Here is a 27,865-nt window from a genome sequence, read left to right as displayed (position 1 = left end):
TACTCATTTTTATTCTACATAAACAGTAAGTAATGATTTTTATTCCTCATTCAGAGAAGAAATCACCTGAATATGCATTTCTTGATTTTCTGTCTGAAATGAGTCAAGTCGTAAGTATGTGAAAGGTTGGTTTTCGGTCAACTAAAATGTTTACCGAGAAAGATGTCATGTTTAAACTTTTTCAGAAGATTACCAAGAGTTGACTCCACGAAGTCTGCTCTCCTGCAATAATCTCTCTGTCAGTTGTTAAAACAATCTCATCCTCTGACCTTGGCTTAGATAACATCTTACGTCACAAAATCACTCCTCTTTCTGGTCTATCCACGAATCAGAAAGCTCTGAAGTAAACTCGGAAGTAAACTCATTTAAAATGTGACAACTTCCCGGTTCTATGAGTCTAGAGAGAGTTGGAATGGAGAATGGAAAAGTTCTGAAGGAGTTCAGAAGAGAACTAGAGTTATGGAGAGTTTTGGAGTTGGAGTCTGAGAAGATCTGAAAGAGTCTTAGAGCTGCTGACAATGAAGAGTCAGAGTTACGAGAATCCAGAGACGTTTGGAATTATAATTTCTGTTTGAGCTAACCACGCACGACTCTCTAAGGATTTTAGCAGTTCTCAACGGAGACGCTGATATCAGTTGAAAAGGATTCTTACTGAGGTGATCGATCGTCAACAAGGTAAAACTTCTTCTTCGACCAAGTGTACTGTGGGCAAAGCTGAGATCTGACGGAGCGTGCAATTTCTGGTCAAACAGATTAAATTCCCTCACATATTCCTCTGTAAGATAAATCTCAATTTCCTCTTAAACTCATCTCTCTCTCACAAAACTAGTACAGATATTTTAGAAATATCTGAAGCAAAGTCCTCAAATCACCGCCGAGTGACTTGAAGTTCATTTTCTGTGAAACTGTCTGTTATTATTTTCATATTTTGCCAAATTAATGTAAATGTTTGATGTTAAACTTTGATTCTGAAAATAAATGACTCCATTCATTTGATGGGTCAAAGGTAATGACGTCTCTCGTTACATTTCTGTTAAATTCAATGCACGGCATTACACAGTCAGAAAAATGAAGAACTCGTGAATATTGTATGCATATATATTTCATATATTTGCCATAAAACAAGTGACACGTACCTACGTGACTCACTACAATAGCATAAAATCAATAAACAAAATATGCCGAACAGCAGCACGAACATGAGTCTGTGTGAGCAGGTGAGCATGAATGAGCACAGTAACATGAAACAGATCAGCAGCAACATGAAATAGATCAGCAGCAACATGATGTGATTTTTCACAGTGATTATTCTAGTTAGAGATTCATGAGTCTAACAGCTTCAGGGTAGAAGCTGTTCCTCAGTCTAGTGGTTCTATACAAATGCTCCTCAACCTCCTTCCTGAGGGGAGAGGGGCATAAAGTGTGTGTGCTGGGTGAGTGGGGTCCTTCAAGATGCAGGTGGCCCTCTTCCTGCATCTGGAGGTGTAGCTGTCTGTGATGGTGGGGAGACTGACTCCAATAGACTTCTGTGCAGCCTTCACCACTCTCTGCAAAGCTTTTCTTTCTGCAGCTGTGCAGCCTCCATGCCACAATTTGATGCTGGAGCACAGGATGCTCTCCACTGCACACCTGTAGAAGGAGGTGAGGACTGAGCTTCCCAGAACAGGTCGTCTCAGCTGCCTGAGGAAGTAGAGTCTCTGATGAGTTTTCTTGATCAGGCTGGTGGTGTTGTTGCTCCAGCCGAGGTTGTCATTCAGGTGTACACCCAAGTACTTGTAGCTGGAGACCACTTCCACCACAGATCCTCTTATGTTCAGTGGGGGGAGGGTATGTGTGTTTGTTCCTTCTGAATTCCATGGCTATCTCCTTCTTCTTCACATTGATGTAAATGGTAAATGGTAAATGGACTGTACTTATATAGCGCCTTTCTATCTTATTTCAAGATACTCAAAGTGCTTTACACTACAATATGTGCCTCATTTACCCATTCATACAGTACTCTACTAGATCTCTACAAAGCTAATGGAACAAATCATTCTAATGAGACTAATCAGAGCTTTAGATCACATTCATACACCGATGGGACACACATCAGAGGCTATGAGGGGTTCAGTGTCTTGCCCAGGGACACTTCGACATGTGACTGCTGGTGGATTCGAACCCCCAACTCTTGCATTGGAGGACGACTGCTCTAACCACTCAGCCACAGCCGCCCCATTCATTGATGGGAAGGTTATTGTCCTTGCACCAGCTCTCCAGGTGTTTCACCTCTTGCCTGTAGCTGGACTCATAGTTATTTGTGATGCATCCCACCACCACTGTATCATCTGCAAACTTTACAATGTGATAGCCTGGATGGGTAGCTGCACAATCATACGTGAGCAGAGTGAACAGGAGAGGGCTCAGCACACATCCCTGAGGAGAGCCAGTGCTGAGGGTTATGATGGAGGAAGAGAAGTTGTGGATCCTCACTGACTGTGGTCTGTTTGTTAAGAAGTCTAGTACCCAGTTGCAAATGGAGGGGCTTAGTCCTAGTGTGAGTAGTTTGTCCATCAGGGTTTGGGGGATCATGGTGTTGAAGGCAGACGTGAAGTCCACAAAGAGCATACGGACGTAGGAGTCTTTCTGTTCCAGGTGGTTGAGAGCAGTGTGGACCACAGAGGAGATGGCATCCTCTGTTGATCGATTCTCGTGGTATGCATACTGATGAGGGTCCTTGTTGATGTTGATGGTTGTTTTGATGTGGGTCATGACCAGTGTTTTGAAGCATTTAGCGACTATCGGGGTGAGGGCTACTGGCCAAGAGTCATTCAGACCAGTCACTGTAGAGCTTGTTGGGACTGGGATGATGGTGGCAGTCTTCAGACAGGAGGGAACTGTTGCCAGGGTAAGTGAGGAGTTAAAGATGTCAGACAGCACCTCACAGAGCTGATCGGCACATTCTTTCAGCACCTTCCCATTAAACATTAAACATTAGCATGTTAACTTTAAGCATTCACCTTTAATTTAACCATTAACCATACAATGTAACTATGACAGAAAATGGAGGATTTACCTGCAGTTACCTTCGTACAGATGAACATGTGGTACTTCCTGCTTATAACTGTTGTAATCAGCTGCTCATGGGATCGGCCGCATGGCTTTATCCATCTTTTACATTTTTCCAAACGTTGTTTAGTTTTTGAAATGGAATAAACTGTAGTCCACTCAGAACGCTCAGAGTAACACTTTCTGAATGTTCTCCACTGACAATGTTTAACCATCTTTTTATGATGAATCTTCACGAAATCTCTCTGACGCAAAGCGTTCATAATGCAAAACCCCAACAATGTTGTTGGAGGAAAACTGGGCTGCAGCTCCTGCAGGTAAGTGGCATTCACTTCAGGACGCATTGAGGTCACTGATTGGTCAGTTGCTGACGTGCCTGCTGGATTGATTGGCAGGTGGCGATGAGGATCTGACCTGTGCCAAAAAAAATCAAAGATTTTACTTGTCTGTTTGAGTGGCATCATTTATTCCATATTTATTAAATATTTTGTTGAATCTAAGATCTGAGAACTGAGTTTCCTTACAAAATCCTTATGATGGTTTCTTTATTTTTCAGGGGTGCCGAGTAAAAATTTAAGTGTGCTTGAACACCCCCAAAAAGAGGCTAAAATTACCACTGGCCTCAACATTGCTTATTGGGCTTAACTGTACATTTTCATCCTCCTTCCTGAATTCTTCTCACCATCTTTGTTATAAAACTACAGCACTTCCCTCATCTGAACTGATATCTTCTCATCTGCATTTTGAATTTACTGCCCAACTTTTCTTTTCTCGTTTGTTTCCTCCCTTTCCTCTCCCTCATCCATTCACCTGAGACCATTTGTTAGTGTCCGTGTCCTGATCATCATCAACCTGAGTCGCCATTCCAGCCCAGTCGCAAACAAGCTTATGCTCAACGCCAAATTCAAAAGCTTTGTCCGCATCAAACTTGTTGCTTCTGTGTTCAATCAATCAATCAATCAATAAATAAATCAGTCAATCAGTCAATCAGTCAACCCCTCTGGCTCTAAGTCTTCATGTTCACAGTCCTTCCACCCAAGCAAAGAGCTGTGAGAAGTCTTCTGCTTAAATGCAGTCTCAGCTCATCAGGCCCTCAGCAGCAGCTGCTCTTGATGAGCACGCCTGTAGCTCATGAGCTGCAGGGAAACGTGTTAGCGACAGGAAACACCTCACAGTCCAATATTCAGTGTTTCTACATAAATCAAGCCTGATGCAGAGAAGCTACCAAGCAGAGTCATGCAGGCACCTCAGGGGTTTGGATCAGAGAAGAAACGCTGTAAATGTTTCTCCCATGCCTAACAAACTTGCACAGACAATAGTCTGAAATAAAGCGCAGGTAACTAAGGTTATTTCATGAATATGTAGAGTTTGCCACAGCTTGGTGTTTATGAGCGTGTAATCAGCTGAACAAGACCTGTCGTGCTTTCCTCCCATAGCAACATGATGCGTCAGGTTAAAGCAGCGTCCTAATTAACTAACAGCTGTGGTGTGAGTGCAAAAGGTGCTCAGCTCAGTCGCTTACGTTTTTATATCCTGCTTTTTATTTTAGAACGTGACAAAACAACATATTATCAACTAATGTGTCAAATGTCATTAATGGTATGGATGCTGATTCAGCATTCCCTTCCTCCAGGCTGGGGATGAGTCTTTGTCTCAAGCGGAGGAGTTCAAGTATCCACAAGACGTCTGCTTGAGCTCCTCCACTTGAGACAGTGGCCTCCTCCACAAGAACGGTCCGTTCTGTTGTAGTGAAAAGTAAAGATCTTGATTTACCAGGTCAGCTAGTTTCCAACTCTCACCTTTGGTTAAGGGACAAATGGTTATTGATAGATTATGATGAAAAAGAACAACAGATTGCACCAAATACAAGCAACAGAATGAAGGTTCCTATAGGGTGGCAGGGCTCATCTTAAAGATGATGAGGAGCTCTGTCATCCAGGAGGAGTTTAAATAATGCGGCTGTCAGACTCAAAGTTTTCCACAAGGCGTCACTGTTTGTCTTCAGCTTCTCCTGTCTTCAGGTTGTGTTAACAGTGGGTCACATCTGCTGCAGCAAGTTGGCCCACCGCTGTCATCAACGTCATTGCTGTCACTGATTGTCAAATGCTCTGGTAACTGCCTGATAACACTTTGATCATGACGCCACCACGGTTCTAGACACCTCAGCTTCTTGCAAAACCACAACAAAACATTTACATACCCATCACTGGCCACATGACATTCAAATCGTACTATTTATTCTGGGGGCTTAACTTTTTTTTGGTCTGGGAGTGTAATACAAAATTTTTATGAACTGTGTCTTGTTTGCTAAAAAGAAAGAATGAAAAATGAAGAAAAGACACAAAAAAGAAGGTCTTGTCTTTCATCAGGTTTGAATGGATTAGTTTTAGGGAGTTTTGAAGGGAAATAAAACCCTCTCGTCCTTTATTATTGGGAGTAACAACTGTCTGCAAAGGAGGGAGAAGTTTCAGGTCAAAGTTTTATGTGTAAATATTTATGTGTTTGTTATTTTATTATATTTTCTATGTGACTATCTGTCTATCTATCTATATCTGATTATGTTATATACACTACTACGCTTTATACCGTATACAGTAGTCTATTTTAAAAGAAAAAAATATACATTTCAAATAAATTATTGAATTGAGTGGCAGCAATAAAGACACTAAAGTTCTGGTTAGTTTTATTTAAAATAAATAAACAAACAGAGCACGCGTTTAATCTACAACCAAAAGGAAAATGTTATCCACCCCAGATGGGACTCGAACCCACAATCCCTGGCTTAGGAGGCCAGTGCCTTATCCATTAGGCCACTGGGGCTAGGTGCTTCAGCATACACTATAAATGATAGATAAATAAAATTATACACAAATACGGTAGAAGTAATTAGAAATTTATTTGTAAAAATCTTTTATTTAGGCTGACAAGTTTAAAATTAAAAGGTGGCAACACACAATATTTAACTATTCCTTAATTCCAAAACAGAGGTAACCAATTTATGTCGCCTTAAAGTCAGTGTGTGACAAAAATAAGTGAACAGTTTCAATAAAATAGAAAATAAAATATTTTAGTTGAAATGTAAATCTTTTAACCTAATACTTTCCTGGGCGCATGTGATCCTAAAATAAGCAGCATAACTGGAACCTAACGTAGCATAACCGCGCATGCGCATTCGGGACCATGTTCTGGAGCATAATCAACAGTCGCGTCCGGGCATTAAATAAATAGACTATATGGAGGTAAATACATTAGTTACATATTTTAAGTGGCCAAACGTTTATTTAATTACCTGATGTTCATGCTGTAGTTGTAATAAATGTGGGCTATATGTCATTTTTACGACGAGCTTTAGTTAGCTACATGGGATTAGCTTGGCACCGTTAAGCTAGCAGCGCTTAGCAACAATACAGTAAACTCAAAGTGCAGCGCTCGCAGGTCATTCATAGATGTGCCATCTCTTGTCAAGGACCTCAAAAAATCCCTGAAGATGCCGCTGTTTGGAAATACATTCAGTCCGAAGAAGATTCCTCCTCGGAAATCTGCATCTCTGTCCAGCCTGCATACGGTGAGCTTCAGTGTATTATCAATAAAAATGCATAGGTGTGTAAAAAAAAAAGTCTTTTTCATGTCTCTGGAGAATGTTAACATTTTAAGACTGTTAGAAACGAAACACAATGCTCGCAGTAAATACCTGAATCAATGGTGTGCTTCTGTTTTAGTTGGATCGATCAACAAGAGAAGTGGAGCTCGGTCTTGAGTATGGACCTCCTACAATGAACATTGGAGGCCAGAGCTGGAAATTTGAAGAAGGACAATGGATAACAGGTGATGGTGGTTTTATAAAACTCCAAGTCAGACTGTTTGTTTGTTTGCTCTTCTCTTTCTGAATGTGGTCCTTGTTTTTTGTTTGTTTTTCAGAATCTGGTGGAAATATGTCTAGTAGAGAAATGGTGCGGCTCAGGAAAAGAAATGTGCAGCTAGAGGAAGAAAACAACCTCCTGAAATTGAAGATAGAAGTCCTAATGGACATGGTGAGGTCTAAACTGCTTTTATTCTAGTGTCCCTAAATACTCAGTAACAAAGGGTTTATGAGGTACTGAAGAAAAGCTTTCAGAACCAATGTGCAGTAACTTTGAGTGTTGACAAGTTTGAAACTTTCAGAATTGCAGTTTTACTTTTGGCATTTAAATAACAATATTTAATCTTCCCTTTCAAGCTGACTGAAGCTACAGTAGAGTTTCACCTGATGGAGAAAGAAGTTGATGATCTAAAGACTCAACATCAAAGAAAGAAATGACCCATATTTTTCCCCACTGGCTTCTTATTATTAATGTTCTTTTAATTAAATAACCTATTTTTGTATTGATAATTTTTTAAGCTCATAAGAATTCAGTTTAAATACATTGTGTTCCTTTTTGTGTTTATTCTAGATTTGTTAAATTATTTTTATTTTATTCTAAATAGTAAGTGCATTTATGTTCTGTATACATCCATTTTCTACAAACTGTAAATCCTGTCTTATGTGTATTTACTGGATTTTTTTTTCCAGATTAAAATAAAATTTGATTGAGCATAAAAATGTTTTGTAGATTTTATAAAATTATATTGTCATTCCTTTATCTTGTACGTTGATATAATGTTGCTTTTCGTTTCACATATTGTACAATTCTTTATAACAAAATAAATGTGCACTTACTGCATACTTACATACACTAATTAAATTACCATGACCCTAAGCAAATAAACATATTGCACATTTTGATAAGATTATACACTGATATTCTATGAATGCAGTCATTTTAACTTGTGAAAGATATTTTACAATTCAGATCAAATATTTAGATTTAAATTTTTATTTGTTTATTTTGTCGCACAGTGCTCTTCAGGGTAGTTTTCCCAGAAACTGGAGGTCTTTATGTGGAACCATAATAAAGTAAATGTGAAGCGTTATAAATGTGAACAATATAATTAGCTACAATCAGCTACATTATCTATGGCTAAAATCATCAATCCATGTATGCGTCTCCTGATTGGTAGCTTCGCAGCACAGGCCAACGCTCTGATTGGTCAAACAAGATTTTTTGCGCATGCGCAAATAGTTTCGGGCGATTGCAAGGGGTTGCCAACAGCGGGAGAGACGAATCACTTTACCATTTTTCTGTCAGCACTTTAAACTTTTCTAATATTTCGAGACGGCCTGCTTATTTTTGTATCATCCTTATCCTTACCATAATGCCACGCGGCGGTAAGTATTTTTATTATAATTACCGTTTAATAGCAATGCCAAGGGCAGCAAAATGTTAGCTTAGGTTTCAGAAATTCTAGGTAACTCGCACATGTTTAGCTGTTAGCATGCTACGTGGCTAACAAAGTGGCTGACAGCGGCTTAAAATGGTATCAGGCAATATCAGCTGATAGATCTTATTTCATCATAAATGTAAACCTCACTCGTTTACGTAGGTTTTACTGATCATAGGTTCAGTATGTGGAGCTGTTTCGGCTACATTTTTGTTCGAACAATTTAAACGTCAACGACAGTAGCTGATGTGCAGCACGAAGGTTTGGTCAAACCAAATATAGTTTGCTAGTTAGCAAACAACCGAGGCTAGTTTTGCGTATAACCACAAACACCTGATGAGTGGCATGACTTTATTGTCATACATGACACGCATACATACATACATACACACACACACACATATATATATATATATATATATATATATATATATATATATATATATATATATATATACACACACACACACAAAATACTATTTTTGCCTAACGTTTTATAAAATGTATAAGTATTGATAAGATTTTTAAAAATTCATATAACCCTAACCCTTATGTCAGTAAAACAATATAAAATACACAAAACATATTTTAAGTTATTGCAATCCAGTGTTTTTTTATTCTTAAATTTCCCAACCACTCCCAGTACAACACACTGTGTTTTTGTTATAAGCAAACTTTGCATTATCCATATCTTCAAGTCAAAGTCACTTTATTGTCAAAAACTGCAATGTGTACAGGACATACACAGGATTGAAATTACATTCCTCTCAGACCCCGGTGCAACAAAACCATTTAACATTACAACATTTAATAAACATAAGCATAAAATGAAATAATAAAATCATGATACTGTCTTAAATTGTACTATAGTGGTATAAAAATATTTTAAAAAGTGTATCTATAAAAATAAAATGAAATAAAGTGAAGGACCTGACATTGATATTTGTAGTGAGTGGCAAAGCAGCATATGAAGTGAATGTACATAGTGCATGTATGAAGTCCTTGATATTGGTGTAGGTAAAGTGACATATGCAATAAAGCTAGTAAATATATATATATATATATATCGGTAAGAATATGAACAGTAGTTTGAATATGAACATTAGTGCAAATGTAAACAGTAGTGCAAATTGAATGAGCACATGAGCGTGTGTTGAGTGTGTAACCCGATTTTTAATGATGCAGAGTTCAGTGTTAAAAAGTTTTTGTCTTTTGTGGAAATGTGTGAAAGTTTTGGGTGTTAAGGTGGTACAAGATGGAGGGGAGGCAGAGCAGGCAGAGTTCAGCATCCCGACTGCCTGATGAACAGAGCTGTCTCTCAGTCTGCTAGTTGGAGCCTGGAGACTCCGCAGTCTCCTCCCTGATGGCAGCAGGCTGAAAACGCTGTGTAGTGGGTGTGTGGGATCACCCGCCATGCAGAGGGCTTTCCGAGTGAGGCGGGTACTGTGTAAGTCATGTAGTGAGGGGAAGGAGGTGCCGACGATCTTCTCGACTGCTCTCACGATGTGCTGGAGTGTCTTGCGGCAGAATGCAGTACATACACCGAACCACACCGTGATGCAGCTGGTCAGGACACTCTATGGCACCCCTGTAATAGGTGCACATGATGGGGGTTGGAGCTCCAGTATTCCCTGTGATGGTGCTGGATGTGTTACTGCCGACCCGTACTGCCTGTGGTCTCCCGGTCAGGAAATCTAGCAGACAGTTACACAATGAGGTGTTCAGCCCCAGACTGTCCAGTTTAAGGATGAGCTCTTGGGGATGATGGTGTTGAATGCTGAGCTGAAGTCAATGAACAGCATTCTAACATAAGAGTCCTTAGTGTCCAGATGTGTGAGGGCTGTGTGGAGGGCAGAGGAGATGGCGTTGTCGGTCGAACGATTTGGCCAATATGCAAACTGGAAGGGATCCAGGGAGGCAGGAAGGACAGAGTTGATGTGTTTCATGACTAGCCGTTCGAAGCACTTCATCAGGATGGGGATGAGTGCCACCGGACGATAGTCATTGAGGCAGGAGGGCAATGCCTTCTCTGGGACAGGGATGATGGGGGTGGCTTTGAAACAGGTGGGGACTATGGTCTGACTCAGCGAGATATTAAAGATATCCGTGAAGACCGCTTCAAGTTCCACTACACAGTCCTTCAGCACACGACCAGGTATGTTGTCAGGACCAGAAGCTTTTCGGGCATTGATCTTGATGAATGATCACCTTACACTGTTCGTGGACAGTGTCGGCACCTGGTCATCGGGAGAGGGTGAGAGTTTCTGTACAGGTGTGCTGTTACATGCTTCAAACCGAGCAAAGAAGTCATTCAGCTCATTCAGTGTAGTGGTTGTGCTGTCACAGGTTTGTGGGGCTGGCTTGTAGTTTGTGATGGTCTGTATTCCCTGCCACAGACTCTGTGTATCCTTGCTGTCACTGAAGCGATGAGCTATCTTCCTGGAATACTGCTTCTTGGCCTTTCTGATGCCCCGGGACAAGAAGTTTCTGGCTGAACTCAGGCCCACCTGATCTCCTGCTGTGAAGGTGGCGTTTCTGGCTCTCAGGAGTCTGTAGACCCCTGCGGTCAGCCATAGCTTCTGATTTGCCCGAACAGCAATGGTCTTGAGGTCAGTTACATCATCAATACACTTGGCGATGTTTGAGCATACAGTATCCGAGTACTCTTGAAGATCTGTGTTGTTGTTTTTGGTAGCAGCTTCTTTGAACATATTCCAATCTGTGGCGTCGAAACAGTCTTGAAGTGCTTCTGAAGGTCTCTCTGGCCACACTCGTACCTGTTTGCAGACTGGTTTGGTGACTTTAACCAGTGGTCTGTATGCTGGCATTAGCATAACACTGATGTGATCAGAGGCGCCGATGTGGGGGAGGGGAAGGGCCTTGTAGGCTCCTTTCATGGTGGTGTAAACTTGGTCCAGTGTATTGTTTCCTCTTGTTGGAAAGTCTTGTGTTTGTATGTCTTTGGAAACACATTTTTTAGATCTGCATGGTTAAAATCACCAGCCAAGACGAGAAAAGCACCAGGGTGGGCTGTCTGCTGCTCACTGATGTGCAGATACAGTTCATTTAGTGCCTCACTTCTGTTTTTGTTGCTGGAGCTTGGGGGTATATTAACAGCGACGATTATAACAGCTGTAAATTCCCTCGGTAAATAGAATGGTCGGCCTTTAATAACCATAAATTCCACTAAAAGTGAGCAGTGTTTGTTGACCACATCAGCATCACGACACCAAGCATTGTTGATATAAACACAGAGCCCCCGCCACGGGTCTTACCTCCCTCATTGAGAGCTCTGTCCGCTCTGTAGCATGTTAGCTGCTCGAGCTGAATAGCATGGTCTGGAACGTTGTTATTAAGCCATGTTTCCGTGAATACAAAAACACAATAGTCTCTCACAGTCTTCTGTGTTGTTCGTAGTAGTCATATATAATCCAATTTATTGTCCAAAGAGCGTACGTTAGCCAAAACCATGGATAGGACGTCCGGCTTGTGTGGGCTAGCTGCTAGCCTAGCTTGGATACCTCCTCGCTTACCCCGCTTCTGCTTCCTGTCGCGCCGCTTATGGCGCTTCCACTGTGGGCGTGATGAAGGAGTGAGGGTCTGTGATGGTACCGGCTTCCAGAGCAGGCCGTAGTCACGTAGCTCTTCTTCGAGTTTGCTGTTTATTCCTAAAAGTGTGGTTTTTCCGACATGAAGCAGGAACTCACGGCTCTACTTGCGCTTTAGGACATGTAGACATGACGAAGACGTACAAGCACATTCCGGCTTGCAGGACAAAGAAGACGAAAACACCGTTTTGTCTTGTGCTCAATCTTAAATTTTGTTTTCCACATATGGTCCTATATTACAAAAATAAAAATTAAATAAAAATGATTCTGAAAGTGTATAGGTGTTCAAATTTTTTTTAAAATATTTTTTATACTCCCCCCCCCCCCCCCTTTTTTTTTTTTTTTTGGTGTAAAAATTCCTATTCAACTTATTTTTCCAATTGCATTTTTCCAAACATTTTGTTATCCATGTTTTTGGTAAACGGTCTTAAGAACTATCAGAGAACAATTTTGGTTATAAAACAAAACAAACAAAGACAATATATATACAAACTGGATCCCAAAAAAGTTGGGACACTAAACAAATTGTGAATAAAAACTGAATGCAATGATGTGGAGGTGCCAACATCTAATATTTTATTCAGAATAGAACAAATTACAGATCAAAAGTTTAAACTGAGAGAATGTATCATTTTAAGGAAAAATCTGTTGTTTCCAAATTTTCATGGCGTCAACAAATCCTAAAAAAGTTGGGACAAGTCCATTTTTACCACTGTGTGGCATCCCCCCTTCTTCTTACAACACTCAACAGATGTCTGGGGACAGAGGAGACCAGTTTCTCAAGTTTAGAAATAGGAATGCTCTCCCATTCATGTCTAATACAGGCCTCTAATGCTCCTTTTGCACTGCCCCTAATCAGCCTCAACTCTGCTCAGCCCTGCACACCCCTACTCAGCCTGGATTTGCACCTGCACTTTAGGACCGATTCTGGAGGCGTGTCCAGAATCCAAGTCCTGCTAATGAGAGTTCTGCGATGAGTTACTCAAAGCAGTCTGCTCCTCAGATAAATAATATTAAATTATTATTTTTATATATGAATATTTCAGTTCAGTGCCCTGACACAACTTCTGTTGTGACTTGGCACTGTATAAATAAACTGAACTAAATTAAATCTGATGAACCAGATTCTACAAAAACATTATATTTAAATCTAAAAAAGTTAAGTCTGGTCCTCTGGACGTTCAAAAAACAAACAAAAAATGTAGAAATGGTTCGTCTTTCATCCGAAAGACTTAAGTCTGAGGAGCTGTATTCAGCTCATAGCTATTTATATAAGACTGAGCTGAATACAGCTCCTCAGACTGAAGTCTTTTGGATGAAAGAAGAAACATTTCTAGATTTTTTTTTTGTTTGTTTTTGTTTTTTTTGAATGTCCAGAGGACCAGACTTAACTTTTTTTTAGATTTTTCTACCTGGATTATTGAGCATGCATCAGGATATCTATATTTAAAATTCTATATTTTTCTTCATCATTTGATGTATTTGCACTCATTGTGATTTTGTTTCTTGTATACAGATTATTTTTAATTAGCTTTGAATTAAAGTTTAGCATTGATTTAAAGCTTTAATTTAAAGTGTAATGCTTGTTTTGTGATTTGTACATCTGTGGGTTAGAATAATGTTGAACCAAAGGCTGTAGCTCTTCTTTAAATATGTTTGAGGGAAATATGAGAGATTCAATAAATTTCTTTTTATAATTTTTCAGTTGAATTAACTTTAATTAACAGATTATTTAATAAAATCTAAAAGAAAACAGGATTTCATGATAAAGCCAGCACTGTTTATTTATTTTTAATCTTCACTGATTTAACAAAACTTATATTTTATACATAAATTGTAAAAAAAAAAAAAAAAGGTTTCCACCCTTCATCTCGGTCCTTCCGCCTGCCAGGGCTCAAATCCGGCCTTTGTGAGCAGGCGAGGCCGGGGCTTGGGGTCCGGCCTCACGGGATTCAACGGCTCGGCAGCTCGTATGATCCTCCGCGGTGACACTATTTGGTCGAATTTTATAGTCGGTCACCACAAAATACACCTGGACTTCAGAATTAAACACAGCGTTGTCATTGTTTTTAAAATCTTAAAAATAGATCCAGCCGCTGCTCCGCATCCAGAGAAATGGCAAATGGCAGCTCAGTGAAAATTTTCTGAGATCCAGTGACTCCTCCCCCTGACCAATCAGAGTCCTGCATTCACGTTTCGGTCCAGACTCAGCTCAACTGAGATCGCTCGGTCCCACCAGAGAAGCAGGGACGAAAAGAGGTCCTGAATCAGCCTCAAATCAGCTAAATATACTAGCTAAAGGGCTGGTGCAAAAGGGTTCTTTCTGTGGCGGGCTGCCCAGAATTGGGGCTTATTAGGGGCGGTGCTAAAGGGGCATAACTGTTCCATCGTCTTGGGCCTTCTTTGTCGCACCTTCCTCTTTATGATGCACCAAATGTTCTCTATAGGTGAAAGATCTGGACTGCAGGCTGGCCATTTCAGTACCCGGATCCTTCTCCTACGTAGCCATGATGTTGTGATTGCTGCAGAAAGTGGTCTGGCATTATCGTGTTGAAAAATGAAGGGTCTTCCCTGAAAGAGATGACGTCTAGATGGGAGCATATGTTGTTCTAGAACCTGAACATAGTTCTCTGCATTAATGGTGCCTTTCCAGACATGCTGCCCATGCCACAAGCGCTCATGCAACCCCAAACCATCAGTGATGCAGGCTTCTGAATGGAGCGTTGATAACAACTTGGGCTATCCTTGTCCTCTCTGGTCCGGATGACATGGTGTCCCAGTGTTCCATAAAGAACTTCAAATCGTGACTCATCTGACCACAGAACAGTCTTCCATTTTGCCACACTCCATTTTAAATGACCCCTGGCCCAGTGCAAACGTCTGAGCTTGTGGAGCTTGCTTAGAAATGGCTTCCTCTTTGCACTGTAGAGTTTCAGCTGGCAACGGTGGATGGCACGGTGGATTGTGTTCACTGACAATGCTTTCTGGAAGTATTCCTGAGCCCATTCTGTTATTTCCTTGACAGTGGCATTCCTGTTTGAGGTGCAGTGACGTTTAAGGGCCCGGAGATCACGAGCATCCAGTAGAGTTTTACGGCCTTGACCCTTATGCACATCGATTGTTCCAGATTCTCTGAATCTTTTGATGATGTTATGCACGGTTGATGATGATAACTTAAAAGTCTTTGCTATTTTACGCTGGGTAACACCATTCTGGTATTGCTGCACTATCTTTCTGCGCAACAATGGTGGAATTGGTGATCCTCTTACCATCTTGGCTTCTGAGAGACACTGACACTCTGAGAAGCTCTTTTTATACCCAATCATGTTGTCAGTTGACCTAATTAGTGTTGATTGGTCTTCCAGCTGTTCGTTATTTGCTCAATTTTCTTTTTCCAGCTACTTATTGCTACTTGTCCCAACTTCTTTGGGATTTGTTGACACTGAAATTTTGAATCAACATATTTTTCTTTTAAAATGTTACATTTACTCAGATTAAACTTTTGATCTGTCATCTATGTTATATTACGAATAAAATATTGACATTTGCCATCTCCACATCATTGCATTCAGTTTTTATTCACAATTTTAGTGTCCCAACTTTTTTGGAATCCGGTTTGTATATCTAAAGCTGCACAGTATGGATGATTAACAACATACACTTTTGGCCAGTCTTCTTCTTTCGGCTGCTCCCTTCTTTAGGGATTGCCACAGTAAACTAATTCGCACCAAGCTTGGTGATTGTTTTTATACCAGATGCCCTTCTTTACACAACCACAGGCCACTGAGCTACCACAGTCCTCTGTGTGGAGCAGAGCTGCTATCTGGGTAGCAGATGGTGGGGGTTAAGGCCCTTGATCAAGGGCCCAGAGTGGGGCAAATGAGCGTGGAGGCAGGTGTGTGTTTGTTGCACAATTTCCACTCACATTTTGCTGTAGTCTGTCTGGGGAGTTTAACCGGCGACCCTCCTATGGCAGGCCCTCCTTCTATAACCTCTGCACCACCACTCCCCAAATTTGGCAATCGTGGTTCAAGCCACAATTCCTTACAGCTTTGAAACAAGTTTACTTTTTAAAATTTTGACAAGTTATTCTTAAGAAGTCTATCACTGTGGATCACAGCAAAATCTTTTTTTAACGTTAACCTTCCTGCTGCCCTTGGGTCAAAATGACTCCTGAGGCCTCAGTTTTAAAACCAAGGGTTAAGCTTTTCTTCTGTTTAGTATTCACAGGTTACAATATTCTGGTAAAAAAAAAATCTCTCTGGATTAATGTTTTCTTTTGGCTACCCCTTTCTGAAGGGGTCATCACAGTGAATGATCTTGAGTGGTGGATTTGGCACAAAAATTTTTTAGTTTTTTGGATGATGCCCTTCCTGACACAACCAGGGCTCAAACCAACAGCCTCAGAATTAGTAAGGTGCAGCACCAACCACTGACCACTTTCGCAGCTTGGATCAATATCGCTGTGTCGACCTCTGAGGAAGGGAGCAGCTGAAAGAAGAAAAAAAAAAAGTAACACCGTTGTTACAGGATTATTGAGCATGCATCAGGGCAACACCGTTGTGTTGAATCTTATTAAACTAGCTTGACGGGATTGATGATTTAATTTTCCTCTCCATTACGGAGCTCCCATTCCAGAAATGCTATTCTGCATCAGTGTAGCTTGAAAACGGCTAGATCGAATGTAAACACTGGACAAGAAAGTATGGTAGATATTAACAATTTTAATTTTTCTGATTTTATAACTTCAGAACTCGCATGCTAACGTGTGTAGCATCCTGTTTTACTTCAGTGAACAGTGCCCTGCGTGTGATGTCACGTCTCTTGTGTGTCAATTTAAAAGCACTAACTCTTCACACTGGTGTCTGGTGGTGGAGGTCACATTTAAAATGCAATCTGAACGACCACGACAAAGTTATCTGAGCAGAAATCTGAATTAAGCATTAAGACCTACAGTGTGAACGTTGCTGTTTCCTGGTTTGCTTCTAAACACGCCGAGCGCTGCTGCAGCTGATTGACTCAAACAAATTGTGTTGCAGGAAAAAAGGGTCACAAGGGCCGAGGGAAACAGTTCAGCAACCCAGAGGAAATCGACCGGCAGATGAGAGCCCAGAGGGAGAAGGTGAGTGCACGATTTGAACGACGCAGAGTTCCCTTCAGTCCTGGTCCCGTCATGTGACTGTCTGTGTTTTAACAGGAGGCAAATGCTGGTGCTGAGAAGGAGAGCTCTGACGAGTCTGAGGAGGAGAGCAGCAGTGATGAGGAATCTGACGTGAGTGACGCCAAAAACATTTTAACAACTTTGTAAAACATTTCTCAGTTAAATCTCAGTGATTGTGGAAGAAATACAAAGTTTCTACATTATAATAATGTTTTTTTTTAAGGATTGGGTTTAGGTGTTTTTATTTGTCTGTCATTTTATAAGAAAAGTGACCCCTTCTTGATTTATTTTTTAATTTTTTAAATGCCTCTCAATGTGTATGGTAAGAATTGTACATCGATCCAGTGACGAAAAGTCACATATCACATCAAAAGCACATATCTGAGAGGTTACAGGACACACAAATTATAACAAACTGTTTTTCATAAATTGCTTTTTCTACAGCCCCATCAATAAAATAAACTTGCATAATTAGGAAAGAAGGTACAATTTACTGCCAGTTAAAGGGAAAATGAGTACCGTATTTTCCGCCGTACACGTCGCTCCGCCCTATAAGTTGCATCAGTCCATATTGGTCTAATAAAGTGGAAAAATTCATAAATATGTCGTCTCGCCATATAAGTTGCATTTATTATGCGTCACCACTGACCGCCCGGAAATGTGGGCCGGTGTTGTGCCAGAAATCAATGGGCTGCCAAATGGCGGCCACGAGAGCGTGCACGTGAGGATTTTAACAAGAATTTAACAAGATTAACACTTAAAAACAATTATTTGTTTGTGCAAAATTATAGTAAAGTTGTGTCTCAGTCTAACGTTTGCTTAATAAATGCACTTTAATGGTCAAATTAGCTGCATTTCTGGGACGGTGTAGCTGTTTTAACGGTTCCAAGCAGCAAGCAGAACGAAGGTGGGGGTAATACGGCAGGCCGATTGTGTCATTAACATCTGGTGAAAATTCTCTTTCATCCAGGACATGTTAAATTCATAAAAATTCAAGAAAAAACAATTAAGTATAATAAATAAAAGTCCAGTTGTTTTTGTATTGAACTTTTTTGAATTTGTGATTATAGTCACGTTTACCTATTACATGATACAAAGGCATACCATACTGCTACTACTACTACTCTGCTGCCATCTAGTGGCTGAAAATGTTACTGTCCAATGTTTTTTTTTTTCTTCGTCAGAATGAATGAAAACGGTCATGTCTCAGCCAAAAATTGGTTTATAAACATGGGAAAAAATCCATAAATATGTCGCTTCTGCCTATAAGTTGCAGGGCTTGTAAATTATGCAAAAAACTGTGACTTATAAGGCGAAAAATACGGTAGTTGTTTTGTTGATGTAAACTCAGCCAAAAATAAGTAAAGTACCGTAAGAAAGTAGCTTTAGCCATGTGCTGACGATGATGGAGAGTGAGTCATGGTTCAATGAAAATGAGCTCAGCAGGGTGATTTAAAAGAAATGCAATAAAATTCCCTGTTGGTTTCAACCTAATCTTAAGGTTTACTCGTTCTGAAAGTATGACCTGGCTGTAGCTGTCAAAAAACAAAAGTACCTTCAGGAGCTAAACATTGAAGCTAAACAGAGCCTGTGTTATGAACAACTAGTAAAAATAAAACGCTCTGTCGTATTTAATGCACCTCCTATCTATCATCCTTCACCAAACAGATTTGAGATTGTAAATAATTTGCTTATTCAGATGTTAAAACAACACATCGTCCATTAGGTTCATGGAAAGCGGTGCGTGGCCAAAAGCAACTTAGATTTTCTCTGGAACCGACTGGTAACGTGTTATCAGTGTGTTTGTTTGATAATGGTCCCAGAGTTCATCTTTCTACAATCTCAGTTATGTCTAGATTTAGCCGTGGCTCCTTTTTGCTGCCTCAGCATCTTGTACTTTTTGTATTTTATTGAATTTTGTGGCTGATGTTCAATGCTTTATTAAATTATCTGAGTATTTTTGAAAATGCCTTCTCAGCTATTTCCACAGAAATCGCATCAAATATCTCTAACAAATACTTTGCTTTGGCGTGTTTCGCCACCTAAAGCACTGATTATATTTGGCTTTGGGCAACAAATGTCTTCCAGATATTTTTCTAGCAGTGAGGCGTGTGGTAGTATTGTGCTGTTTAACTGTGAGCTGGTAAATATTATAAAGAGAACAACTAAGGAGACAAAAATTAATTTCAAGGACAAAGCTAAGCTTGGCAGAAGTTTGTAATTACCTGTGATTGGCTTCAACTGGTGATTAAGGCTGAGAGTTTTCTTTTAATGGCAGAGAAAGAAAAGGAGTGGAGTGGAGGGGCTCATAGAGATTGAAAATCCCAACCGTGTTTCCCAGAAGAGCAAGAAGGTGGCTGAAGTCGACGTCGCTGCTCCCAGAGAGCTGTCTCGCAGAGAGAGGTGAGCGTCTCCCCAAGAATCAATATTTCTATGTTTGTCCCTCTTCTAAGGAGGTTTTAACTTTTTAAAGTTTTCCTTCTTTATCTGTCGTTCAGAGAGGAGATAGAGAAGCAGAAGTCAAAGGAACGCTACATGAAGCTCCATCTGGAGGGCAAGACCGAGCAGGCCAGGGCGGACTTGGCCCGACTGGCTATCATCAAAAAACAAAGAGAAGAAGCTTCCAAGAAGAGAGAGGAACTCAGGAAAGGTGAAAGAGAACAGCAAGAATCACACACACGTCAGGGAACCTGTTCACAAAAGTGGAAATCAAACAATTTATTAGTTGTGTAGTTGATGAGCATCCGGGAAGTTTTCACAGAGCTTCACTTTCCACATTTTATGTTACGGCTTATTCCAAATTGTATTAAATTAATCTCTTTCCTCAAAGTTCTACACGCAGTACTCCGTTATGAAACTGAATGTGATGCGAGACGCACAGAAACTGTGCAAGCAGCAGGCGGCTGTTTAGAGTTGGAGGTAACCAGGAAAACCTGGAGTGGAGTTTTAGTGTCCTGAGCATTCTCCTATTAATCAAGTGGAATGGATTCGTTCACGAAGAAAGAGAAACTGCACCGCCTGAACTAATGTTTCATAGTAAGTGTGTGTGTGTGTGTGGGGGGGGGACATGTCCCCTTCACATAAAATGGTTGCGACGCCTGTGGTATAGAGTGACTGATGGCAGACTGCTGTTGGTGTGACAGCCCGATCACTCACCCATAAATATTCTGCACATAAAAATTAATCCACCCATTTGTTTTTTGGAGCAATCATTGTCCGACACGCTGGCAGCCAAGTCCAGATGTTTCCAGCTGAAACGCCCTTTTTGAGAGTTGTGAAATGACGCGCGGCAGAGCAGCGAGGGGTGCGTCTTCTGACAGCTCGCCTGGAACCATCGGACTACTTGATCTTGGATCACCTGAGGGCTCGTCTGGCTCGCAACAGAAGCGTTTCTCTTTGTCTCTCCCAAGCATCGGTAGCTTGAGTGAAACAAATCAACCGGCTGCTGCTGCAGGTTGTTAAACTTTGTGTGCCACCGAGCACTGGAACTTCAATTAATTGACTATCGCTCGAGCCACGTTCTTCTTTAAGTTAAATAACTGATTATTATTGGATGAACTATTGTTTATTTGTGTGTAAATACATTCCCAACTTGTTGATATCTGCGGCTGCAGGTTGCTGAACTCTGGGTGCCGCTGAGCACCGTGCTGGTTGTGCCTCTGTGCAGTGTTTGGGACTGAAACTAAGTGATTGAATGATGCTCCAACCATGTCCCTCTTTACGTTAAAGGATCGATTATTATTGTATGAAGTATTATTTTTTGTGTCTGTGGGTAAATACATTTGAAACTTGTTGAGAAATTTTGTGGTTGTTGGGTTTTTTCCATTTAATGTTGAGGGTGTTAATCAAACACATCCTTTGTTCAAGGGTAAACGTATAAAATGAAACCTCTTGTCTGTCAGGAGAGAGACCTGGCTGGCACCCCAAAACCTTGATTTCACTTAACCGTTACATTGGTCCTTGGGCGCTCTGCAGCTCGCTGGTACATCTGGCTCAGTAAGAGGAATTAAATCTGCAACTAGCGTTGTCAACGAGTAGTTAAAGAAATTAATTATTAATAACCCCCCACTCACGAGTTTGACTGAAAACGAGGCGTTATTTTCCACTGCCAGCTCTAGAGACCCGGAGGTCCTCGCAAAACTCCAGACTGAAAGTTGTAAAAAATAAAAATCTTAGGGTACTAATGGGGAAAGTGCTTATTTTTTATTTTTTTGGAATAAAATATACAAAATATTTTGTCAATTAAAATATAGAAATTTGACATTATTGTAAAAGCAAAACCCCTAAAGAATTAAAAATTTAAGTTTTTTTTTTTTTTTTAAGTCATATTTCAGGCTGAGATGGCTCTAAAAGATTGAATAGTTTGTGTAAAACGTATTTAAAAATACTATTTTTAAACAAGTCCAATATATTTATAAAGCACATTTTAAAACAGCAGTTGTTACCAATAAAAAACAATGGCAGTAATTTAAAGAAAAAACATTTAAAGCATCAAAAGAAAAACAAACGCAAAACAATAAAATACTAAAAGTTAAAAATCAGTGAAAACAGGTGTTTTTTTAAGAGATTTAAAAATGGGAAGTGAAGTGGCCTGTAATGTAATAAGCAGTTAAATAAGGTGGTCAGTTTGTCTCTTAAGGAACACAAATGGCCATAAAGTTAAAGGACAATAAAATGGTAAAATATTGTGCTTGATAATATTTATAAGCTGTAATGGTCATCTTGAATTGGGTTGACCCCAAAAGTGAATGAATTGTAGATTTCCAATGTAAGTTTCATTCAATTCCCTTCAGTGGTTCATGAGATATTTTCAAATTCATATTTTATATCAAGTCTTCACCTGATCCAAAATGCTGCTGCCAGAGTTTTAACTGGAGTTAGTAGGAGAGATCATGTCTCTCCAGTTTTATCTTCTCTCCATTGGCTCCCTGTCAAATCCAGAATAGAATTCAAAATCTTCCTTCTAATCTACTTTGTAGAAAATGATGGCGTTCTGTAAGAAATGTGCTTTTCTTTTCTCGTGCAGCAGAAAGTGAGCTGCTTATTAGTTTTACTGGACGGAGACGTGTCTGTTGTGTGTGCCGACAGTTGTCGACGGGGGTGAAGGAAACGGCTCAGCGTGAGGGACATGGAGCACCATCCCTGTAGCTTTTAGCTAGCACGTGTGTTCTGTAGAGCGGGCCCTCCTTGTCTAATGTTAGAGGGACACTGATGATGTCCCAGCAGTTTTGAAAGTGAAACACGAGGAGCAGCTCAGGATTTTTACTGCTTCTATCAAGAGTTTCTCTGAAGAACTTCAGTTCCTGTCAGCAAACTTCTGAAGTCGTCTGAGAAGTTTAATTATTTACGACTTTAATGTTTTTCTTTTTTTCTGTCAGAGAAAGAAGCCGAAGAGGCCAAAGGAGCACGCTAATACCTCACCGGAAGACGTGCACGTCAGTCGTGGAGGGATGGAGATGATGTGAAGGGGAGCAGGAAGAGGACCGCCATGATCAGGGATCAGACTCCTGAGACTTTCACTTCAACGGAGGAACTTTTCTATTCAGACGAACGGGTGAAGCAAAGCGAAGAGGAATGCAACATTTAGGGTGCCTTTGGTCGTTCTTCAGATTGAGTCGAGCTTCAGGAGCAGAAGTGCTTTACAGCCTCCACTTTCATCACGTGCCAGGGTTTTAACTTTAAAGCTGCTAAATCTTCCATTCCTTTTGATTTGTGCGATTTTACAAGGTTTATATTTAGGTTTTCTAGACGGGGATTACAGCAAGGACTTCTCTGGTATTACACGTTTCCTTTAGCGTTTTATAAGTTAAGATTAGGACAAAAACAAACTGTTCTAATCGTTTGGAGGGTTAAAATGAGCTCAGTTTCTAATTTCATCTACAGTTTAACGTGCTGCTCAGTACTTTCTTCCTCATGATTTGAATAAAACAAGAATCTTTAGGGTTTTTCCTGTAACTTTATTATCTCAAGTTCTGGTCCGTTCTCATAAATGAGCTATTTTACACAGATGTGGGAATTTGCCGCCTTCCTTACGGGCACGTCGGTAACATCTACTCGTTTTATACACATTTCTGCCTCACAGATCTACATGTAGACACCTTTCAGTCAACTTGGTGTTAATGTCGGTCCTCGTGTTTCAGAACGTTTAAAGGACTTCCCTAAACATTTCAGTGAAACATGTTCCCTGCTGTTAACGACGGTCCTGTTTGGACTCTGCTGTCTGCTCTTGTTGCCTTTTTAAGGGTCACACAGGAAACTAAAGAAGTCTAGTGTTGCAAAGGGGTGGTCGGTTTGCAGAAACTTTCCATGTGAAGTGAAGCTGAGAAGCTTAAAATCTGTACCAAATTCTGACCTTTTCCTTCCTCATTTTTGTGAACGTGCACGAATGTTGGGATAAAATCAAAGAAATGTTTGTCACGCTACGACCTGGAAGACGCAACAACGTGAGATTAGATGATAAAATTAATTTGGATGATGCGTTGACATCACAGCAATGTTTTTACCCATTACTATCAGCAAAGCTTCACTTTATGTTGCTCCTTGAGCTCGGATGTTTAGCTTCACTAGTTTTATGCTCAAAGCTCAGAAATATGGTCCGGGTTTCTAGAAATCTGTGCACGTGTTGGAGGAACAGCATAGATCCACTCGTGTCCCTGCTTGAAACCATTTAGTCCAGTCTGTGTTCAAATATATTCTGCAACTGTACATCAAATCCTTGTAAAGGGCTGAGTTTTAGTAATCTGGATTGAAGGTTTATTCCCATAAGTTTCTGTTAATTCTCATGGAAAGTTTCCAACTCTTGAAAGTCCCACAATTTTCAACACACTGAGTGGTTCAAGTCACATCTACAGAAATTACACGTAAAAATGACACATTTGTTCTGTAACTGTCCCAAGAGATGAGCAGCGTGGTTCTCCAGGGTTGGAGGTAAACTGGTTGTAGGTACAGGTGGAGGTTTGTTCAACTGGCCTGAACACTTGTGTGTTTCTGCCGGGGATCATTAGTTGGACATTAACAGGTTTAGGAACCGATGGTTTAAATCATGGCAGAGTAAAACTCTGCTGACTTTACAACACAAACTAAACGCTGCAGGTGAACACGACGCACCTGCACTTTGGTTTGGAGTCACCGTCATGAAGAAGGTGACGGAGCCACGGGTGAACTCCAGCAGCAGGAAGAATAAACTTTCCATTATGTGTGTGCAAGCAGTTTTCAAAATAAAATGATTCATCTTAAGCTCGTTTCTCTGAGTATTTGTGTGTGTGTGTGTGTGTGTGTGTGTGAGAGAGCAGCTGCAGCTCGTTCAGTGAGCTGCAACAGGATTCACCCCTCCATCATATTTAGAATAAATTTTGAGTTTTTATTATGGACCTCCACAAAACACTCCAGATTTTAAATACAGGTGAACTTGTTTTAAAAACTAAGAAGTCGTGAGCGCATGTATTCATCCCCTTTGGCTTTAAAAGCATCAGTTAAGTAACATCTATGTGGTCAGATGAGTCATAGCACTGTCCCCATAGTGAAGCATGGTGGTGGCAGCATCATGCTGTGGGAGGGTTCTCTTCAGCGGGGACTATAAAACTGGTCAGAGTTGAAGGAAACTGAGCAAGATAGACAAATTATTGAAGAAAACCTGTATTTTTAGATATTCAGCCCCTGATTTTCTGTGTTTTTGAAATAAAGCCTATGTTGCATCTTCAAAGTAGTTTCTGCAAATGAAAAGATGCACCCTCTTAATGAGAAGTCTCGAAGGAGATTCACGATTCAGCATTTTCACGTGTACATACTTTTTAGAGACGCCTCCAAAATTGTACAGAAAAATGGACTGGTGAGACCTATTCCAAGTAAATGAAAATGCCATGTGCAAAGCAGAGTGATGTGTGTGCAGATGTCAGCAGCACACACACACACACACACACACACACTTAAATATTTAACAGCTGATGCTTCGAGACAAGTCACTGCCCCTCGGCTTCTGTTAAAGGCTCCTGTTGTAAGGAGCTGGTGTGGACTTGAAGTGGCACCAGCAGCGCACAGCTCTTACGTGTTTGCATTGATCAAAGATGCAGTGCTGTTGAATGTACCCTTGTGGTGTGACAGTTTTTACCATGTGGGAGAATAGCAACATGCTGGTGTACAGGATGTATCAACAAAACCTTCAACTTTTTTTAACCGTTTTTAAAATTGTTCTTAAAAATTGTGAAGTACCCCTAAAGTGAGTGGCAGCTCCACCGTCCACATGTATTTGGATGCATCAACAAAGTTGAGTCAGGTCTTCTGCATGGATTCTTCTTTGAAACATTTCGTCTTTTATCCAAAAGACTTCTTCAGCCTGAGGAGATGCAGCAAACTCAGTCTTATAAATAACATCTCAATGAGAAGGTTTTATTTATTCAAAATTCAAATAAAAATTCAAAATCTTCTAACCTACAAAGCCCTCAACAACCTAGCTCCATCTTAATCTTATTTTTCTATTTGACGTCATGTCTTTGGAAGCTTCTGATAGGTTCATTGATAACATCTGAGTCCATTAGAGACGCACCTGTGGATGTAAAGGAACACCTGAAACACTCTGCTTCTTTGTGCAACATGGTGGGAAAGTCAAAATAAATCAGCCGACATGTCAGGAAGAACTGTGGACTTGCACAAGTCTGGTTCATCCTTGGGTTCAATGTCCAGATGTTTGAAGGTGCCTCGTTCATCTGTACAAACAGTTATACACCAGTACAAACAAGATGGGAATGTCCAGCCATCATACGGCTCAGGAAGGAGACGGGTTCTGTGTCCCACAGATGAACGTGTTTTGGTCTGAAATGTGCAGATCAACCCAAGAACAAGAGAAAAGACCTGGTGAAGATGCTGGCTGAAGCTAAGACTCTGTCATCATCCACAGTGAAACTGTGTGGACATGAGCTGAAGGTCACTCTGCAGGAAGAAGACATGACTTCAAAAGAAACATAAAAACAGATTAATGTTTGTTAATGCACACAGGGACAAAGACCTGAACTTCTGGAGACATGTCCTGTGGTCTGAAGAAACTAAAACTGAACTGTTTGGAGGACAAACCCTGAGAACACCATCCAGACTGTGAAACACGGGGGTGGCAGCATCATGTTGAGGGGTTGTTTTGCTTCAGGAGGGACTGGTGCACTTCACAGAATAGATGACATCATGAGGAGAGAACAATATGTGGAAATACTGAAGCAACATCTCAAGACATCAGCAGGAAGTTAAAGCTTGGGTCTTCAAATGGACCATGACCTGAAGCATACTGGCAAACTGGTTCCAGAGTGGCTCAAGGAGAACAAAGTCAATGTTTTGGAGTGGCCATCACAAAGACCTCCAAACATGGCCCAGTTCCACCAGTTCTGTCAGGAGGAATGAGACAAAATTCCTGCCAACTATTGTGAGAAGCTCGAGGAAGGAGATCCACAACGTTTGATCCAAGTCATGCAGTTCAAGAACAATCGTACCAAATACTAATGACGTGTATTTAAACTTCTGACTTTGAAGAAAGTAATAAAAATTGTTGTAAAAAATTCTCTCTCTCATTATTCTGGCATTTTGTAAATAGAAACAATGTTTTTAATCCTAATTTATCTAAAACTGGAAAAGTTTATTCTGATTTCACATCGGTGTGAAAAAAAGTCTTTTTAAATGGTGTATGTAAACTTCTGGTTTCAGCTGAATGGATGTTTCTGTTCAGTGCCCTGAGATGACTTCTGTTGTGACTTGGTGCTATATAAATAAACTGAATTGGATTATTATACATGTATAAATAAAGAATAAATGAATGAATTATTGAGCTTCAGGGCTGTTTGAACACAGTTTGTCAGTTTCTCCTCTAGATGGTAGCACGTCTCAGGCAACACTTGTGATCTTCACTGCTCCCTTACATCTGCCAGATCTGTTTAAAGTTAATAAATGTGACAATTATAGAACATGCTTTTTTTTTGCTACAATGCAAAATGAAAATGTATTAATAAATTATACTGTAAACCAAATAAAATCTTGTGACAGAGGAGTCTTGAGTAGAACTGATGTGACAAACTGATGAGGGTCAGGACTGTAATGAACGTTATGTTGTCAGTTTTCCACAAGCTAAAGCTATAATATATTTAATGTCTTCAAAAGTTTGAAACCCTACTTTTTTCTTTTTTTTTGGTTTTGACTTGTCCAACAGTCCGACCAGAGCATGGTGGTGGTTAATGGAAAAACCAGAACCAGAGTTTCCCAAATCCTATTTCAGTTCAAGTTCAAGTGTTCTAGCATTTGTTCACATCAGAAGTCATCTCAGGTCAAGGCTGTGTGAAGTGGGGGTGCAACGGGTGCTGCAGCAGCTCCTGATGGATGCAAGACACGAGTGTAAAAAAACAAACCGGATTCCAAAAAAGTTGGGACACTAAACAAATTGTGAATAAAAACTGAATGCAATGATGTGGAGATGGCAAATGTCAATATTTTATTCGTAATATAACATAGATGACGGATCAAAAGTTTAATCTGAGTAAATGTAACGTTTTAAAGGAAAAATATGTTGATTCAAAATTTCACATTGTCAACAAATCCCAAAAAAGTTGGGACAAGTAGCAATAAGTGGCTGGAAAAAGGAAATTGAGCATATAACAAACAGCTGGAAGACCAATTAACACTAATTAGGTCAATTGACAACATGATTGGGTATAAAAAGAGCTTCTCAGAGTGTCAGTGTCTCTCAGAAGCCAAGATGGTAAGAGGATCACCAATTCCA

At 40.3% G+C, this 27,865-nt stretch overlaps 2 protein-coding genes and 1 non-coding gene across 3 annotated transcripts; 2 read left to right on the top strand and 1 right to left on the bottom strand.

Annotated features, from left to right (window-relative positions):
* Nucleotides 1-5,795: 5,795 nt before the first annotated feature.
* On the bottom strand, nucleotides 5,796-5,868 carry trnar-ccu. The gene has a single exon. It is a non-coding gene; the product is annotated as a tRNA-Arg (tRNA).
* A 340-nt stretch (nucleotides 5,869-6,208) lies between these two features.
* cby1 (chibby homolog 1 (Drosophila)) lies at nucleotides 6,209-7,346 on the top strand. Its single transcript, XM_037691340.1, has 5 exons — nucleotides 6,209-6,287; nucleotides 6,515-6,613; nucleotides 6,768-6,873; nucleotides 6,967-7,079; nucleotides 7,265-7,346. Exons 1-5 carry the CDS (start codon nucleotides 6,282-6,284, stop codon nucleotides 7,343-7,345), a joined length of 405 nt encoding a protein of 134 aa, XP_037547268.1. The 5' UTR covers nucleotides 6,209-6,281; the 3' UTR covers nucleotide 7,346.
* An 805-nt stretch (nucleotides 7,347-8,151) lies between these two features.
* Nucleotides 8,152-24,351, top strand: pdap1a (pdgfa associated protein 1a). Its single transcript, XM_037691337.1, has 6 exons — nucleotides 8,152-8,293; nucleotides 16,994-17,076; nucleotides 17,152-17,226; nucleotides 19,394-19,518; nucleotides 19,614-19,765; nucleotides 22,494-24,351. Exons 1-6 carry the CDS (start codon nucleotides 8,281-8,283, stop codon nucleotides 22,526-22,528), a joined length of 483 nt encoding a protein of 160 aa, XP_037547265.1. The 5' UTR covers nucleotides 8,152-8,280; the 3' UTR covers nucleotides 22,529-24,351.
* Nucleotides 24,352-27,865: the final 3,514 nt, after the last annotated feature.

Source organism: Nematolebias whitei, chromosome 17, assembly GCF_014905685.2.
Source record: "Nematolebias whitei isolate Nwh7 chromosome 17, NemWhi1, whole genome shotgun sequence".
In the NCBI taxonomy this organism is placed as follows: domain Eukaryota; kingdom Metazoa; phylum Chordata; class Actinopteri; order Cyprinodontiformes; family Rivulidae; genus Nematolebias; species Nematolebias whitei.
The sequence above is the reverse complement of the archived record's forward strand: the minus strand, read 5'-3'. Positions and strand labels throughout refer to the sequence as shown.